Raw genomic sequence first — 18,032 nt, 5'->3', positions numbered from 1 at the left:
ATGCAGGTTCGATCCCCGGGTCCGTGCTTAGAAACCTATGGGTATTAAGAGCATTATAAATAACCTATCGTCTCATATCAATGAAGCTACTTGAAATGCTCATGAACAGCAGATTTGAAAGCTGCTACTCTGTGTATCGGGGACCTTTAACTGTGCATTGGTACCCACTGTTTTTCTCTCCTAATCAGCTGCTTACTGAGCTGTTCTTTCTTATTTGTATTGTATTTATTGTTTTAATAAAGCGCTTTACAGATTAACAACAAGAATACATCAAACATGGAACAGTAGAAGCAATAACAACATACATGAATCAAACCAGAAAAACAGCATGTAGAACAATTTGCATATGAGAAGGAAGAGGAGAGAAGGGGGTGGGGAAGGAAGGAAGAGAAAGAGAGAGTAGGGAGTAAAGTGAGTGGTAGGAAGAGAGGAGATCTTAGGAAAGATGGTGGAAGATAAAGAGAACTATGACTGGGGTACTAGAGGGAGAGAGAGAAAGGTAAAGGGAGGATATGGTGTCAGAGAGGGGAATGAAGAAGGAGTGATTTCAAGGAGGAGCGGAAGGAGGAATAGGTGGGGTTGGAGCAGATAGAAAGAGGTAGGGAGTTCCAGTGTAAAGGGGCAAGGAGCTCAAAGGAGTGGGAACGAGAAGAGGCACAAGGGGGTGGGGGACAGAAAGTAAGAAGAGATCAGCAGAACAAAGGGAGCGAGAGGGCGTGTAGAATGACTGAAGAGAGGAGAGGTACGAATTAATCCGTTGCCATTTGCCCATGAGTTTGATCTGAGTTACACTGAGATTATTTCGTTTCGATACAGTTATGTTGTTGCCCACAGCAGATGTATCTTCTACTAAACTGTAGGGGAGGGATTGGTGGAGGACCTGAGCTGGTGTTTCATCGATGGAGGCAGTAATGGGAGAGAAAGATGGATGCCAAAGTGGAAAGATAGAGATCAATTACCTGGATCATTGATAAAGTGATGGGGTGTGGATGGATAATACAATCGGGATGGATGAATGGATGGACGGACGGACAGACAGACTGGCAAATGGATGGTCAGGGAAATGAATGAACAACTTGATGACTAGAAAGGGAAAGGATGGATGATCAGGTGGAAGTAAGAGTGATCATTCAGGGTTGTCAAATCCATGGCCCCGAGGGCTGGATCCTTGGCGGGTTTTCAGGATCCCCCTCATTAATATTCATGAGGTCATTTTGCATACAATGATTCTAAATGCATGCCAATTTTTCCACATGAATATTAATGAGGGATATCCTGAAAACCCGTCAGGATCCCGGCCCTCGAGGCCTGGAGTTGGACAACCCACATGAATCCACCATAGGAGAGATGCCTGAGAGACCTCCATCTCGTCTCTGGCATGGTTGCTGAGTTCTTCATGTGTAACACACTGTTACAGCCGATCACCTTTACTAATCCACGTCATGTGTTGGCATTTCGCCTGTGGCCCATTATGTGAATATCAATTACTAACAGTTCGCATTTTCTCTTTTTTTAGTGCCTCGTGAAGCCTGCAAATGGTAGGTGTCTGCTTCTATATTGCAATATTTTCTGTAACATATGCGCCTTTAAATTGCTTGTTTTTGTAGTGTTTAGAGCTGCTCCATGCTTTAAGTTTAACTCTGGCATCATGTGTACTGTTGCACCTGGCTCTGCTGGAGGCTAGTAAATGAAAGTTCAACCATTTGGTGACATGCTGCCTCCTGTACATGTAAAGCCGTTCCACTGTGGTAGGGAGCGGAGTGAGGGAACGCGCTGCGCGCTCCACATTTAAATGATGCCATGGTGCGTACACTCTATGAGGGTAAGGCCCAGCGAATGGGGTGTGTTAACGAGCTCAATAATCCGAAATGCATGTACTCAATAAGGCTTTTAATTCATTGATTCTGATAGGGTCCGACGAATTTCATGCGCCGCTTTGGCCCACACTGTCATAGCTACTTGGCCCGCCCCTTGGTCCATACTCTTGAAGCACTTGCCTCCCGCAACCCATAATAAATGAGGATGCCGGCGCACAGGTGTTTAAGCACTGCTTGCTGTGCGAACTATACAGTACCTTGAAAGCACTCAGCAGCCTCCCTCAGTGCAGTTCACGCTGTGCTGCATTGAAGCCTTTTACAGTACCTTGAAAAGTTTAGCTGGCTCCCCCTCTCCCCCTTGGTGCATGACACATGTGACCTGTCTCCCATTGAGGTCATATATTGACTCTTGCATCTGTGTGTGCTGTCGCCCTGCAACATGGGGTAGGCTCCATGTTTATGCCCACTGAATTGACTCTTGCATCTGTGTGTGCTTCCACCTTATAATATGGGGCTATGCTCTACGAATGCACTTACCTTGAACTCTCTTCTTGCACTTTGCGCGTATGGTATTACACCACAATATTCTTCTGCGATGTAATCAACATATGCGCTTCACTTCTGTAACCTGAAGCATTGTAACCAATCTCTTAAGTAAAAGCGTCTAGATACCCCTGGGTTTTGTTCGCTATATAAATAAATAAATAAATAAATAAATATTGCTGTAATGCATGGAGGCTTTCATTCACCACGGCGCAGGACCACAGTTGGGGCACTCTGGTGCAGCAGGCGAAATATCACCCTGAAGACCATGGGGGCTCATTCCAAGTTTGGCAGGGCGGGAAAATCAGTGGTGGTAATTCCAATACAGCTGTTTTTCCCGCACCACCAAATTATAATTTGTGGCGGATTTACTGCCAGTATAATTACAGTGCCGTAAATCCACTGATTATTGGAGGAAATGTGGCGTATTCACCTCCAGCTTATTGCTGGGGGTAACTCCTCCACTTTGATTCCAAAAATCATCAAATTTACCAATAAGGTAATGCCACTTTTGGTATATTCAGCAAAAATCCCCATGAAATCCGAGGGACTACACAAATGGGGAATTACACCACCCTCCCACCACTTGTGATCCCAAGGTAAACCCACGGATCTTGCAGCGGTAACTGATTTTGGCAGTAATTCAGCAGATTTGCACCAATGTACTACTAAGCTCAGGATTTGGCCCCTGGTCCTTTATAAGAGAGTGGCATAATGTGGGCAAGAGTGAAAGGCGGCTGGAGCTGCAGGTGAGGATGTTCTCACTTGAAGGGAGAGGGGCAATGGGTGTTCAAGGTTGCTGCTGCCGCCCCCCCTTTCCGCAAGCAAGGGGTTTGCCTCGTCACCAAATAATTGCATACTAAAACAGTGATGCACCTTGTAGTGAAGAGACAGCGGACTGGAGGTGAGATCAAAAAGTCACAAGTTTATTCCATATCATCAGGTGCACAGGAGATCAGCGGTCATCATCAGGAATAATTACAGAGAAGGCTGCATCAACTTTCACGGCGGCCCTCAGGATAAACTCACATTCATAGGACACACATACCTCTGGCATACCCATGGTTCTATGCATCATTCCATTCATGTCATCGCTCACTCCTGTCACTCAAACATGCAATCATTCAGGATATACGCAATCAGAGGCGTTGCTAGGGGGGGGTGAGGGGGCTATAGCCCCGGATCTTTTGGTTGTAGCCCCGAATAGAAGCTCAGGAGCTACAACCAAAAGATTAGCTAGCCCCGAGCCTCGACAGTCCTGACATTAGTGTAGCCCCCGGATCTTTTCCAGACTTAGCAACACCCCTGCATGCGATTCTTAAACAAGCTTTGGAAATGCCAACAGTTTGGTATTTCTTTGTAGGCATGGGCACAGCCGTAGTGGTGTTAAGTGGCCATTGATGGTAGCAGGTGAAACATGGTGTGCATGTCTGGGCACATAATAGCAGGGCCTGTCAAATGCCTAATACTTAAACACAAGCCAAAACTGTTGGCTCTGCCAATGCTTGCTTTTAACAGGACTTCAGTGAAGGACAGGCATAGGGTGGTATGCAGTGTTTATAACGACTGTAAAAATAATGACACTGCTGTCGTTATTTTCATTCTTTTATTTAAATGCACTATCCAACACTTTCCCCAAATATTTTAGGACTGGAGTTAGTATATAAAATTACACCAGTCCTGCAATATGTTGGGGAGGGTGTTTGGTGCATTTAAATAAAATAATGAAAATATTGACAACGCTGTTGTTATTTTTTCAATCGTTATAAACAAACCGCATAGGGCTTATAAATCGAGTGGCTGAAGGCAGACCTGGTTAAGGCATTTTTATTACACCCATGGCACAGTTAAAGCTCCAATTAAGTCATTAACTCTCAGAAGACAGCTTTGAAAACACACTAGCAGGCACTTTTAATGCAAAGTTTGATAGTAAGGCTTGATAAAAGCTAGATCAAAAAGTTCCCATGAGGAAGTGTTTTGAGCAGTGAGGGGCATGAACTCGGTGGGAATGGCCATAGGGATTAGCACGGCCCTGGGCAGTCAATGGGTGGGTAAATAACCAAACACCACCTACAAGCTTTGTGTCCCTCCTCGCATACCATTTCTCCCTAGCTACACTCTAATGCAATAGTTTCAGTTTATAGGTGGTGATTTAGTGCAACACTGTTCACCCTATATGCAGAATATGCCGCCTCCCTGTGTGCATTCCTGATTCATGCATGCAGAGATGACTTTTTGGGATGCGTCAGTTCCTACCGCCGCTCAACCTGAGCGTGGTTTACCATGTTGCAGGCCAGGCCGAGTACAACTGAGAGAGTGGTCTATACAGACCCATGATCATAGTCTAGTAGCTAGCTTTTTTTTTTTTACTTTTTACTTTTCCACCGTTGTAACAGGAGTGAAAAAGTGAAAAATGTGTTTGCAGCGTCGGTTCCCCTGAAGTCAGTCACTGCAAATGCGCACCAACCAGCGTTGAAGCACTCTCTCTCGCCCTCCAATCACGTGGATGCTGAGGTCCTATTTGAGTGGGAGCCTAGGACCCAAACCAGACTCTTAAGTATCAACTGAGGGACATGCAGCTTGTCCTTTTCTCCCTGCACGCCAGACCCACTATGAGTCTGCGGGCTTGCGTGCAGGGAGAGGTGGGTGTAGAACGCCCTTCACATTCTGCTCCTTGTAGGCCAGAGCTGGTTGTCTCTTGATGTCCCCCTCCTACATTATAAAGTGTTTGTCTGCCGCATTCCCATTGTTGAAGGAGGAAATGGAGTAGAGTCCATTTTCATTGAAGTCTCGTAGTCCATCAGGCCAGGGCAGAAATGACAAAAGAACAAGGGGGGTCCTGGGAGACCCTCTGCCGGACATTAGTCCCAGTTACGAGAGCCTTACCCAGATTCTTTAGCTCACTATCTTTCACAGAGAAGAAGTATCCCAAACATATCAGTTTTTGTCTTGTACTGGGGCAGTCCAGCACCGAAATGCTATGCAATTCTCCTCTGAACAAGAGTACTAACAGCAACCCCAGCCACGTCAGTAGGGTGCAGCTGTGCCTCTCTTAGAATAGTGAGCAAAGGGTCCACGTCTGGATTCCACTAGTAACTTAGGGTGAGACGCAAAGTTACTTAAATTATGCAAAAAAATAAGGGGGTCCTGGGAGCCCCTCTGGCAGACATTAGGTCCGATTACTCTTACCCAGATTCTTTAACTCACTATCTTTCACAGAGGAGAACTATCCAAAGCACATCAGTCTTTGGGCCTCATTACAAATCAGGCGGTCCGGAAATAGCGGTGGCGGTAAACCCGCCACCACCATTGTTTCCGGACTGCCTGATCCCGACTCCTGCAGGCGGGAGGTGATGTTCCAGCCAGGTTTGACCTGGCGGGTTTAACACGCCCGCCTGCAGGCGGACGAGGAAGCACCGGCAGCATTACGAGATGCTGCCTGTGTTTCCATGATCCCCATTCCCATTGAGTCCCATGAGACTCAATGGGAATGGGGATTAACACTATTCCGCCTCCGTGATTCCCGGGAAACCGGGATTGTAATGCCCCGGTAATTCCGGGAATCACGGAGGCGGAATGGTAATACGAGTCCGGCGGTAACCAGGCGGTTTTACCGCCTCAGTTACCGCCGGACTCGTAATGAAGCCCTTTGTCCTTCCCTGGGGCCGACCAGGACTGAAATGCTATGCAATTCTCTGCTGAGCAAGAGTTCCAACAGCAACCCCAGACACGTGTTTGAGGCCATCTTCCAAACAATGTAGTGCCCTCCCATGACCAGAGCTAGAGTCCACCCCAGACATTGGCTTGTGTTAGAAGGGCTGAAGGAGCTGTCTCCTCCAAGAGAGGTCTGCGCTGTACTGCCGCCGGGCTAGCTACAGGGATCATACTTTGCTAGCTATTGGCTGGCTCACAAAAAGGGGCTCAAGCAATTCGTCTGCACACTTATGCTACCGGCTACTGAAGCAGAGCCTGCTCCCTTAAGCAGCTTGAAGCCAACTTAATCTACCGGCAAGCACAACTTTGCTGACCTGATTAGGCATTTCTTTGTTTGCTTCTTATACGTTTCTTCTGTAGCACAAGCAGCCTCCTGCAGTACATGTTGAGGATCTGGACAGGGATCGCCCTCAATTTATACAAAATCACTGGTATCAGAACCGTTTGGTAGGAGGTGGGTCGAGTCTCGCCAGCTCTCCAGTAGACCTTTTTAGGAGATGGGACTGCCCCCTTTTATAGGCAGGTTGCTGGGCTGCATCTTCATCCATCTTGTATCTAATTCCAGTGGCTCTCGTAGGCCTGACAAGTTGAGAGAGTGGTGATGGGAACCTACTCTTTTCAGAGTCAGTTGGATGGGTGGAATGGCAAGGTGGAGGGATGGTGGTGCACAGGTGTGGTGGGTGCGTGCTGCCGACAGACCACCCACGGATCTACATGAACTCTGACCTACCGTCCACTTCTTATAGGACAGGCTGCAAGCTCTTGGGAATCCCTCACATAACACCTTCTGGGAGCTTGGTACCAGGAAGAGTAATTAGCTCTCACTGAGAAGGTTTACCTCATGATATTTTTTAAAAATGTTATGTTTTGTATATAAGGCTCAATGGCCAGGCTAGGGCTTTCCAGCTGATAAGTGCCTTATTAATAGCAGAACCACAGACCACACGTTTATAAAGCACCCAGCACAGGAGGGAACTGAAGTTGTGTGAAAACTCAACAGTGTTGATGAGAATGAGATGCACCATTCACAGATGATCACTTTTGAAAGAGTGGGAGGGACAGACCCGGGATCTCACAGAGCCGGGAGAAAGTGCACATTGATAGTGCCCCATTGCACTAATGAAGCATCTACTGTCACTGGAAGACTGTCAAATCTGAGGTGGCCACACAAGACTATCAAATGTAATAAAACAATACATGTTTTGCAGAAATGTTGGAACATGGTTTTTAAGGTTTGTAACCTTCGAATTGTTCTTGTCCCACAGAAACCACCCAGTGTGCCAGTATCACCAGGTAGGTGTTATATGAAGCCTTGTGCTGGCTGGTATATGCTTTGTGATGTGGCATGTGTGTTGTGATCTATCTGTTGAATAGTATGTACATTGTGTGATATATTTTGGTGAATGTGTTGCACCTTTGGTGCTCTTTGCTTATTTTTTTCAAATTTGTTTTTATTGACAATAAACAAATAAGGTTGGGCAGGAAGGCCGACCCAACCGGCAAAAACAGCAATATGAATCACATTGTCAGTAGCATTTTCTTTTACTTTACCTTAACTCCCTTTCCCAATTGTCCCCTCCCGCCCCACCCCCCCAAACGGTTAACATGCCAAGTTTAGAGGTGTTGCGAACTTATTGAAATATAGGGGAGAACACTTGCTAACCACTTGATTATTATGAGTATCACTTGAGACAGTGGGGTGCAACTGAGAAACAATTGAGCAAAGGCTAGACCGGGTCTATGTGGGGTATGAGGAAATGTACCATGTTCAATCCAGCTCAATATCCCTTCTACAAGCGCATGGAAACACAGTCATCATGCAAAAGAAATGGTGTGTGTTGTGTTTGCTGTGTTATGAGTTTGGAGGAAAAGACTAGTACTGGACGAGTTGGTTCCAACCAACTTCGGTTTTTTTTGTGGGAGTTGGGGGGGGATTGCGTTTTACCTTTGGCCTATGACGACGCCCGGAAGATCTCCTTGGGGAAGATCCTAGGTGCCCAATGGACATGAAGGCTCCATAAGGCAGTGCCAGATGAGGTGGTCTCACCGTGGCGGTCGTTTTAGGGTGGGGAATTTGTGTTGATGCTTATGGCCTGTAAGGAAGTCTGTGGTCTTCTCTTGGGAAACAGGATCCAGTAGACGAGGGAGCTTAAGGGGGTCATTCCGAGTTGGGCGGTAGCCATGGTGCTCGTAGCTCCATGGCTGCCTCCCAAACCGGGTCTGGGTCCGGTCTGGTTCAATGGGGACTTACCGGGTCATTCCAACCCTGGAGGACCCAGTAAGTCCCCATTCAACCAACCATTCCCCATTCCCATTTGAGCCCCCATAGGGCTCAATGGGAATGGGGAAGGCGCCCTTAGCGGGACCCGTAAAGGACGTGTGGTCAGACCACACATTCTTTGAGGCTCCCGCTAAGGGACCTTGGAATTGGGCGGTAAGGGATTACCGGCACCGGTCTCCTTAACGGTGCCCGGTATCCCTCACTGCCCAACTCAGAATGACCCCCTAAGTCTCAAGTAGAGGAAACAAATGTGTTGGTAGCGAACAGGAGAAAGATAGGCCTTCATTAGGATACTGGCGGAAAACCATGGTGCTATTAGCACAATGGTCGATGCTGGAGTCGGCCATGGCGGAATGGGGAATTACCACCCCATTCCAAGGTTGGCGGGGCGGTAATCCCCCATGCCACCATGGCCCTTCCCCATTCCCATTTTTGCCCCATAGGGCATAATGGGAATGGGGAATGCGGTAATTACGGTACCGCAAATTGCGGTACCGTACTTACCTCGAGAGTCCCTTTACGGGCCCCTACTTTAACGGCTGGTCTAGACCAGCCGTTCAGGTCGTGTCCCGCAAAGGGACCTCGTAATCAGGCATTAAGGGTTTAACGGCGCCGACACCTTTTACAGCGCCGTTAACCCCTTAACGCCAGGGTCCTAATGAGGGCCATAGATGGAAAAGGGGAGCATCAGGAGGGGTGTGAAAGAGTAATATGCTACGACAGGTTATTTATAACGTGCTTAATACCCAGAGGTTTCTAAGCACGTACCCGGGGATCGAACGTGTGGTGCTTCATGTCGGCCTGTTTATAAGGCAAGCATGTTGCCCCTGAGCTATCCTCCCAAGACAAAGCCAAAGACATCAAAGTGGCCAGTTTCACTGCGATGCACTTGTGGAGGTCCAGTGATTGGGTTTTAATAGGATCACAGAGAGAGTATCATAGCGGGTTTTGGGGGCAGGCGCAACAGATGCATTGTATGCTAAATGGTTGTATAATTCTGAGATCAGTTTGAAAGCATCCTTCAACAGGCAGGTTGCCATGGTGATCGCGTATGAATATCAGTCTTCCATGGCCTTCCATGCCCCAGCCCTTTACTCATATAGCTGGAATTGTGGGGTGGTTAAAGCATCACGTATGTTGGAGAGTGCATGTTTGTGTCCGGGAGAGCAATCATGGTGTGGGTGCTTTTACATTTACATGCCATTATCCTTGCACTGCATTTGATAAATTGAGCCAATTCTCACTGGAACCTTTCAACTGAGTAAAGGCGAGGAACAGATTGAAAATGAGTCAGTCCATTCATTGCTACTCTTCCTAAAGGTTAGTCCTTCAGTCATCTGGTGCCCTGTGTTTCTGATGTTCTCTGCTTTCTCCTTACAGATTGAAACTAGATGCATTTGTCCGTGTTCTTGTCAGTCTACGTTCACCCTGCGAAATCAGCGCTGCAGAATACGCCTGCGCAGATGTGAGTAAGAGTATCTTCTAAAATGTACGGCGAAAAAAATAAGTTGTGTACAACTCTAGTGGGAGAGGAGACAGAAGCCCCTCTTACTTCAAAGGTTTGCAGACAAGAGCAAAACAGCAGGTCTCTGTGTTCCTCACTTGAGGTGCTTGGTCTGAAATTAAAGGCTTACCCACGGCCATGTCAGCAGGAGAGCACAGACAGAACCACTTCAAACTGCAAAACCATTAAGTATGAACTCATTATGACGTTGAGACATCAGCAAAGGTGATACCTCCAAAAGTAAGCAAATGTGGTGCCAGTGGTCACTGCCACGCCTGATTATGAATTTTCATTGGCCACCATTCTTCATTGATAAATTGAGGTATGGCTGTAGTGGCAAAAGTGCCAGTTGTGATACTCTAATGTGTCTGGCGGCAATACCGCTATGCATTTGCTAGAGGCATTGTGCCTCCTTATTTGTTTAATTACTCACAATGAGGCAGACCAAAAGAACAGGTCGTAATATCAGTTCAGCCTGTCTTTACAGTCATTGTACAACTCCTAATGAGACCCTTCATGCCCAAATACACAGTAATGTGGCCATATTGCCATTTGCTACACTACCAACCACTACCAAGTTCCATTTCCTGTTGAAGTTATTGGGGTCAGCTGCTATTCTAGCAGTCCAAGAAACAGATGTACTAATGGAGGTGGTTAGGAACATATGGTAAATTGTAAAATGTCTAACCAGTCTTTAATTAAGTAAATCCACTACCAGTGGTAGTCCACCTCGAATGTGACGTAGGCTAGCTTGGGCTAGGACCAAGGGCAAAAGGTACTTTCAGATTAAGTAGATTTTGTTGGCGCTCAATCCAAACACGCTGGTTTTGGACACGGGCAAAGGCCAAGATGGGTTCTGCAGCCTCTGATAGGTTCCACAAGAACCCTCGGTGAAAGCTGCTTGTGTAGATGGAAAGGCGGCAGCTGGTAGAAGGCCCCTCTGGAGGCCAATGCAGCACAAAATGGCGATGGACTCACATGGTGGCCTGCTGCAATTGGTGTGAAGAGACCGTAAGTTATGGAGCTGCGATGTCCTCAGCGGAAGACAGCCACAGGAAGTATCAGGCAAGAGTAAACCAATGTGTGATAGGCCATGTGAGAGCCAACTATCAAGAAACATATTCTAAAAACAAATGCTCCAAGCATCTCCCACAGGTGGCAGGAAACCTATCTTCTGCATTCACTTGGTAGGTTTGTCCCTATTGATTCTCCGAAGAGACTGTTTTTGGCGCTCCAGATTCCTCAGCTGTTCACAGGCGATTCCTGGTGGGGACTCCACTAGGAGTTCTCAGTGAAGTGTCTTCTCGCCGAACAAAAATCTCTTGGTAATGGATCCAAAAGAATTACATCACTTAAATTTAATTACGAAATCTTGTAAGTACTTATTGAAGGCTAAGTTGTAACTGGGGAAGTCGACACTGTCTGTGCGCTAGAACTAGAATTAATATCTTGGTAATAGAGTATTGTTCCTATATTTGGACTGACACAGTGAGCGACGGTGGCAGACACTAGCAAAATGAATACATGGGCCTGGGCCTAGGAGAACAGAAGTCCATAGTAGTGACTGCTTTGCCAAGACCCTGAGAGAATGCCAAAGCAAACATCCCAAGCACGCATACTCGCTTTCTTGGTATTCTCCTCATGACTCGTTTAGGAACACGATCATTGTTGGAGCATTGCATTACTAGGGAGGAGATGGACTCAGTCCCTGATTAAGGACTTTGAATAGTCTGAAATGCATTGGACTTCAGTTCTCTTGCTATGGTCTCCTCATTAAACTTCTAGCATTTGTCAACAGACATTGTTTCATGCATATGTTGGTATCTAAATAGAGACATTTAAAAAGAGAAAACATATTTTTTTTCAGGACAGAAATTTACAGCGATTATTCGCAAGGGACCACAGAGTACTAATAATAAATAATAATAATTTGGCATTTATATAGCGCTACGAACCCTCAGGTATCTGAGCGCTGCTTGTTATTACCCACGACCTCGGAAGGATGAAAGGCTGAGTTTGGCGCTGCTGGGATTCGAACCTGCGTTCGCAGGCTCTGCACAGATGTCAAAGCGAGCGCTCTACTCGCTGTGCCACTTGACCAGCCGAATCCCTAGAGGTTGATTCCCCCTCGTCTCAGGGCCAGGTACTTATTCAAGGCTAGCCTCAGTCCTCACCAGGTGGAAGGCTCAGCGCACACAGCTTCCAGGAAGCTGACGTCCCTGCTCATCCACAGACCTGTTTAGCCTTCTCCATAGAAGAGGCAAAAGGCAGCTGACAGACCCACCTTCGTAGACAGACGGTGGTGCTCTCATGCTAACAAGTGAGGAAAAGTGTTTGCAGTGTTTCCTTACCAGTGAAGCAAAGCATACTCCAGGTGCTTCATTTCCGAAATTCGACCAGAATTTGAGGCAACAGCATTCACATCTATGCAATAGCATTTGTGCGAGTGCAAATGTACTTCCGATTAGATGCAATTGTGCATGCACCGACACTGCTTTCAAATGTGCAAGATGCACACATTTTTTGTGGCTTGGCCTCGGGGTTCATGCACAAGTGAGTGGATCCCAGCCTGATCCTATAAACCCAAGACTAGACTCTCAGGGCTCCTTATTGAAGCAATTTCAATGTTTCGCGGGCTCCGGCAGGGTTGTGTGCTGGCACAATCACTCTTCAACCTGTATATTGCTGATTTAGGGTAAGGTATTGCCTGGTTGCAATTGCTTTCCAGCCTGTTGGGTCATCTTCATATATGTCACTTACAATATGCAGATGAAGTTGTACTACTTAACCAAACACCCATTGAGCTTCAAAGACTACTGGAGTCCCTTTCTAACAACATGCGTAATCTAGCTTTGAAAATCAATTCACTTAAAACACACATTTGAATCTTCAACACAAGCTCTAACAGAAGGGTTAATGAAAGATAGCACATCAATAACCGCCCTCTAGATCAAGCGAAATGTAGGAAATATTTAGGAACCAGTATTGAATCTAAATTGACCCCTGCCACAGTATGTACAGAATAACATGTCTTTGGCTTTTGCTTATCAGATGAAAAAGCTAGACACGAAATATGGGAAATTCTCCATTCTCCCACTCATAAGATTGTATGAGGGTAAAATAGTTCCAAGCATCACCTACGGTGGGGAATCACATTTTGGTTAAGTTCACTCTGAGAAAGTGTAGGTAGCTCTTTGTTCTTTGTCTCCCTCGGGGGGTTCCAATATCTATTATTCAACAGGAGTTTGGGCTGAAATCCCTACAAGCATATATCACTTGGAAGTCTCTCACACTCTTTTCCAAGATTTTAAATCCTCCATGTTGTTTGTTGTACATTTGTTTTTCTTAAGTAATAACACTTCTGAGCTCGTGGAGGCTCCAGAGAGAGTGAAATAAAATCTAAACTTGACTGACCAGATTCAAACCAGAGCCGCAAATACCAACTAGAAATTGTTTAGATTTTCCGTTTTAGAAGAAAAAGGACTTGGACATGTTCCTCCAGATGGAGTTCCTCCTAAGGAAATCCCCAAACAGAGGTTGGAGGAGGAATTTCCTTAGATTCAGATTAAACCTTCAACCAACTAGGGAGATCAGCGGTAGTAGAGATAAGGACAGGCATGTCTTAAATCGATGTAGGTTTTGTGGTGATGCAACTGCAATCGAAACCATAAAACATTTGTTCTTGGTGTGGCCCTTGTTAAAATCTAAATGTGTTACATATTTTTGGAGATTCCAGGAATCTTTTAATGTCATGTCATCCACAAGTATATCGAGTAACATCCTTATTGCAAGACAGGGCTCGTTGAATATTGGAGCTATGCATTTTTATATCAGATATCCTAGACTTAAAGTAAGGTATGTTGGTATAATCTATTTACATATTTTATGTAGCCTTACCCCTTTGTGTGAAACTCATGAAGTGTGTGGTTGTATATATATTGTGAGGATTGTGATGACATATTTTTTTCTATTTCTAGCGCAGGCAGGATGCTCATACAGGAAGTAGAAAAACACTCAATTACATTTCAGTGTGGGCAGATCGGCTAGTGCTAGAAATGGGAAAAGTATCTTTCTATTTCTAGCACAAAATGATGATCTCATTCGGCATAGAAACAAACTGGGATTTTCAATGGTGGAAGACTGGCTGCATTGAAATTTCGAATCTATGTGATCACTGCACCACCCGTAACTGTGCCGATGAAAATGGCGATGCCAATTAAGGCACGGTGCAGTTATCAGATGGCTTACTTTGCTTGCATACCCTGGCCTGCATTCCCCTACCTACTCCCCCCTTATCTTTACGGCGGTACACATCTGTGTGCGCCAACGACTCCAAGCTATCCCTGCCATGTCAGTTCCTCCCCCTTACGTGGAACGGAGCTGACGCTGCAGGGTCCTTTTTTTAAAAAATAATTATTGTCCCCTGGCACCCCTGACCGTTACTGTGCCCAGGGAGAGCAGGGGACACCCCTGCAAACCCTGCTCTGCTTGGGCACAGTAATGGAAGTCAGCAATAGGAAATGTACCAAACTCACCATAAGTGGTTAGTCCCAGTTACATGGTCGACATTTTGGTACATTTCTGAAATTTCAACAGTTTTTTGCCATATCGCTGAAAATGTTGATCATCGGAGGGACCTCCAACTGGTCTGATCACGACTAATTAAGACTCTGAGATATATCCCGCAAATGTAGGGCAATATGGTGGACGGTCTGAAGGTACATCAATTGTAGTAAGATAGAGCTTTTGTTCCATACGTTCATAATAATGTGCTGGTACTCAATTCAGCATATCCTTTTCCACTTAGTATAACCCATTGCTTATTGCAACATATCAAAATGACAACACCATCAATATTACTGATTAAGCTATGCCCCTGCCAATAAATTCCAAATTGCATTGCTAGCAGCAGTTTCTCATACCAAGAACCATGGAAAATTATGAACACCAAAACATGGATTTTAGCAAGTTGTTTTTGCCCTAAAGAAGAGAAGAGATAAGGGTAGAGACATGTTGGGGTGGCCAATGTAATAAGGCCAGCAGTGACTGGACCTTATGTTTACTGCATACACTGTATCAGGCTGAATTTGTATTGATGATTTTTCACTTAACAGTATTATTCATGTGGTAGATGATGGCTTTTGCATAAAGGTGTGTTACGAATTAAAAGGAGTTGATTGACTTTGGATTGTGATTGTGAGACAGGTAGGGCATTTTGTCATGATTTATTAGTGCCCCAGTTTGCCCCTGTGTAATTCACCCAGGCCCACAATGTTTTCACAAATTAATTGTTAGTCTAACATTCGTCTCAGAGTAATAACATCAAGAAAATCTGTAAGTGGCACAGAGCAGAATGCAACATATTGTAGGGATTACGTGGCTTGTTTAAAATTGTTGGTAACTGGTTGGACACAATATATTAAAAAAATATTCTTAAAGTGCAGTGGCAAAGTAAGAAATCAGTTAGCCATGTTAAGAAATATATACGAATGAATCAAAATTATCTGGCATTTTCAATTGATGGTGGATCCTGGTGGGGTCGGAGCCCGGCGATGCGGTAACGAGAGCCATCAGCAAGAGGCATCTCTACTTGGTGCATTGTGTCAGCAAATGTTAATGGGCTCCTTCCACTTCTTCAGTGCTCTGCCCAGTGGGCAACACTAGATGCTCAGGTGAAGCAGGTGGGACGTACAGGGACCAGATGAGCAGGCGGGAAAGAAAGGGCGCTTTAAGGAAGAGGACATTCTCAAGAGGCTTCTCCAACCACCGCAGCCAGAGGTCTCACGGGCATGCACTCACTGTCAAAGTTAGCTGAGCAATCTACACTGGCATAAATCCCAAGAACACACGAGGAGGAGGCTGTGTCCCATGTCTAGGCCTCTCCACGTGGACTGAACTGTATCTTCTTTGACGCACATAAGGGGGTCCTACAAGCCTTGATCTCCTTCGGTCTCCCCATCTTTGTATGAAGATTTGAATAAGTGTATGGGGAATGAGTCTTGTGGAGGTGGAATACAGTATATGTCCCTCTTAAGTCGTGAATGTAAATCTGGATACTGAGTCCCTTCTCACAAATACAGAAAAGGTTAAATCCGGTCTTTACGATGTAGACTGGATAGAGACCATTGACCACTTTCAAAACTATCCCTCTCTGAGTCACCTTAAACACAAGTACAAGAAAATAGGCGTTTTTGCGCCCTATTGGATTTTATTTCCAAAGGCTCATTATTATTATTATTATTTATTTATTGTGACATAAATCAATCAATCAATAAATTTTATCAATTACCAATATCTATTTCCCTCCAAGTTGGTAGATACCGATACACCATGATGTTGCATTTGTGTTTCCTTTCATTTCTTTTCCTTCCTACCTTGAAGGCTAATCGATATGTTCAATGCAGGCCCGTCCGTTCCCTCTACTCAGTCAAATCAATGGATTTACAATTTACAATAGCTGATTTTCTAGCTTTCTAGCTTTAAAGCTCATTATAGAGCAATCGTTCTGAGATTTCGGTGGAATCTATTTCTGACTAGGGAAGACCTACTTTGGCGAGGGATGATCCCTCCTGAGGAAACGTCATGTAGATTCTGAAGGATGAAGGCAGTTGAAGAAACAACTGGACATTTGATTTTGAACTGCCCCAATCTGAATGTTCTCAGGATGGGTTATTTAGGCAAGATATTTTTGGGTGTGAATTGGCTTAGTGGGAGATGGTTTGGCCGTGGCCGCCTTTTTAAAATCAACACATTTAAGTAAGTTCTCAGTTCTAAGCCACTTATGAATTCTTACCGTGTAATTGATGGAGCAGTGGCTTTTAGATTTGCTAGCAATGGATTTTAAGGGAGAAAGTGCAGTTTGAGAAGAACATTTGTGTTTATTGTATGCTGCTAATTATTGTATTTGTGATGTTTTTTAGTCTAATATATTGTGTGGTAATGTATCCTATGGTTAACATGTTGTAAAGTTTTTTGTTTTTTTTAACGAAATACAATTATAATAAAAATGTTAAAAAGAATATATACTTTGGCGGCTACCTTTCTTGATGATGTCCCAGCCAGCATGCTTACACTGTCTTGGAGCCTCTAAATCGAATATGCGGCAGGGCTGCCCATATGCTCACATGGCCTTCCACTCTACTATGAACAGTGATTACCATTGTCGCAGCTGTGGTATAATGTAATTCTTAGATATGTCAACGCATTTCTAGGGGCAACTCTCCTGCAACATTGGCTGGCGGGTACCTGACAATGGGCTGGGAATGCAGAATTGGGATTAGCACTGCATTGCGGTTGATTGCCGTTTGACTGGTGACCCATTCCTTACTGGACCTTTATCTTTTTTTATTTCCAGAACTCTGTGCTCGTCATTTTGCCTACAAATTTCTTGATCCATTTAGGCGGCTGCCAAAGCAACGCGTCACTGATGAGCTTGGATTCCCAGTACTCGGACCTGCTGTTCTCACGACTGCAAACGCCCTACTGTGAGCATGTTCTCAGTGAATTTGCAAAACAGGTAGGCCCTTGGATAAAAATGAACACTTATCGTAAGTCAACAAACATAGTAGGCATGTTGATTGTGACGAGGGAGACGTTGATGCCCTTGAGGGTGGCATTCTGACTGGCCATGTGTGGGATTTGCTTCTAGAGCATGAGATTCAATCAGAGGCTACAAACACCTTGAGGCCAGTCTCATGTGAATCTGCCTTCTAGTGAGTGAGACTTTACTGCGAGTCTGTGCTGGCGCAATGTTATTTTCCACCCACTAAATAGCCCTCCCAACATATTTTAGGACTAGTGCAATTATATAAACAAACTCCAGTCCTAGAAAATGTGGAAAAGTGCTTGACAGAGGGAGAAAACTAACTTTTTTTCTGTTGCGGAATGTTTTCTAAGTGCGATGATATCACATGTAAAGCCGTATAGTAAGTGATACGCTTTTGAAGAATATGAATGCTTGAATACTTCCTGTCATTGAGTGAAACACCGTTGAAGTCTATGTCACCATTAAGTCTGGCAGCGAGTCAGATTACCCTGGAATGAAGGAGATCCTACCAAATTTTAGGAAGCCACTCAGACTGGGGCGCATGCCTCTCCTTTCTAGAGATCTGTAACGTTTACAAGATCATTAAGACTTAGCATGACTGAATTCCAGTGACTGAGACACCATTGA

At 45.1% G+C, this 18,032-nt stretch overlaps 1 protein-coding gene across 1 annotated transcript in view; it reads left to right on the top strand.

The window, feature by feature from the left end:
- Positions 1–18,032, top strand: part of LOC138569360 (otoancorin-like) — a 209,496-nt gene that overhangs the window by 58,635 nt on the left and 132,829 nt on the right. The window contains exons 4-7 of the mRNA XM_069647277.1: positions 1,517–1,538; positions 7,340–7,367; positions 9,736–9,820; positions 17,214–17,375. Of these exons, the coding sequence (XP_069503378.1) occupies positions 1,517–1,538; positions 7,340–7,367; positions 9,736–9,820; positions 17,214–17,375 (297 nt within the window). The remainder of the gene's footprint in view (positions 1–1,516; positions 1,539–7,339; positions 7,368–9,735; positions 9,821–17,213; positions 17,376–18,032) is intronic.

Source organism: Ambystoma mexicanum, chromosome 2q, assembly GCF_040938575.1.
Source record: "Ambystoma mexicanum isolate Mex_15411 chromosome 2q, UKY_AmexF1_1, whole genome shotgun sequence".
NCBI lineage: Eukaryota > Metazoa > Chordata > Amphibia > Caudata > Ambystomatidae > Ambystoma > Ambystoma mexicanum.
The sequence above is the reverse complement of the archived record's forward strand: the minus strand, read 5'-3'. Positions and strand labels throughout refer to the sequence as shown.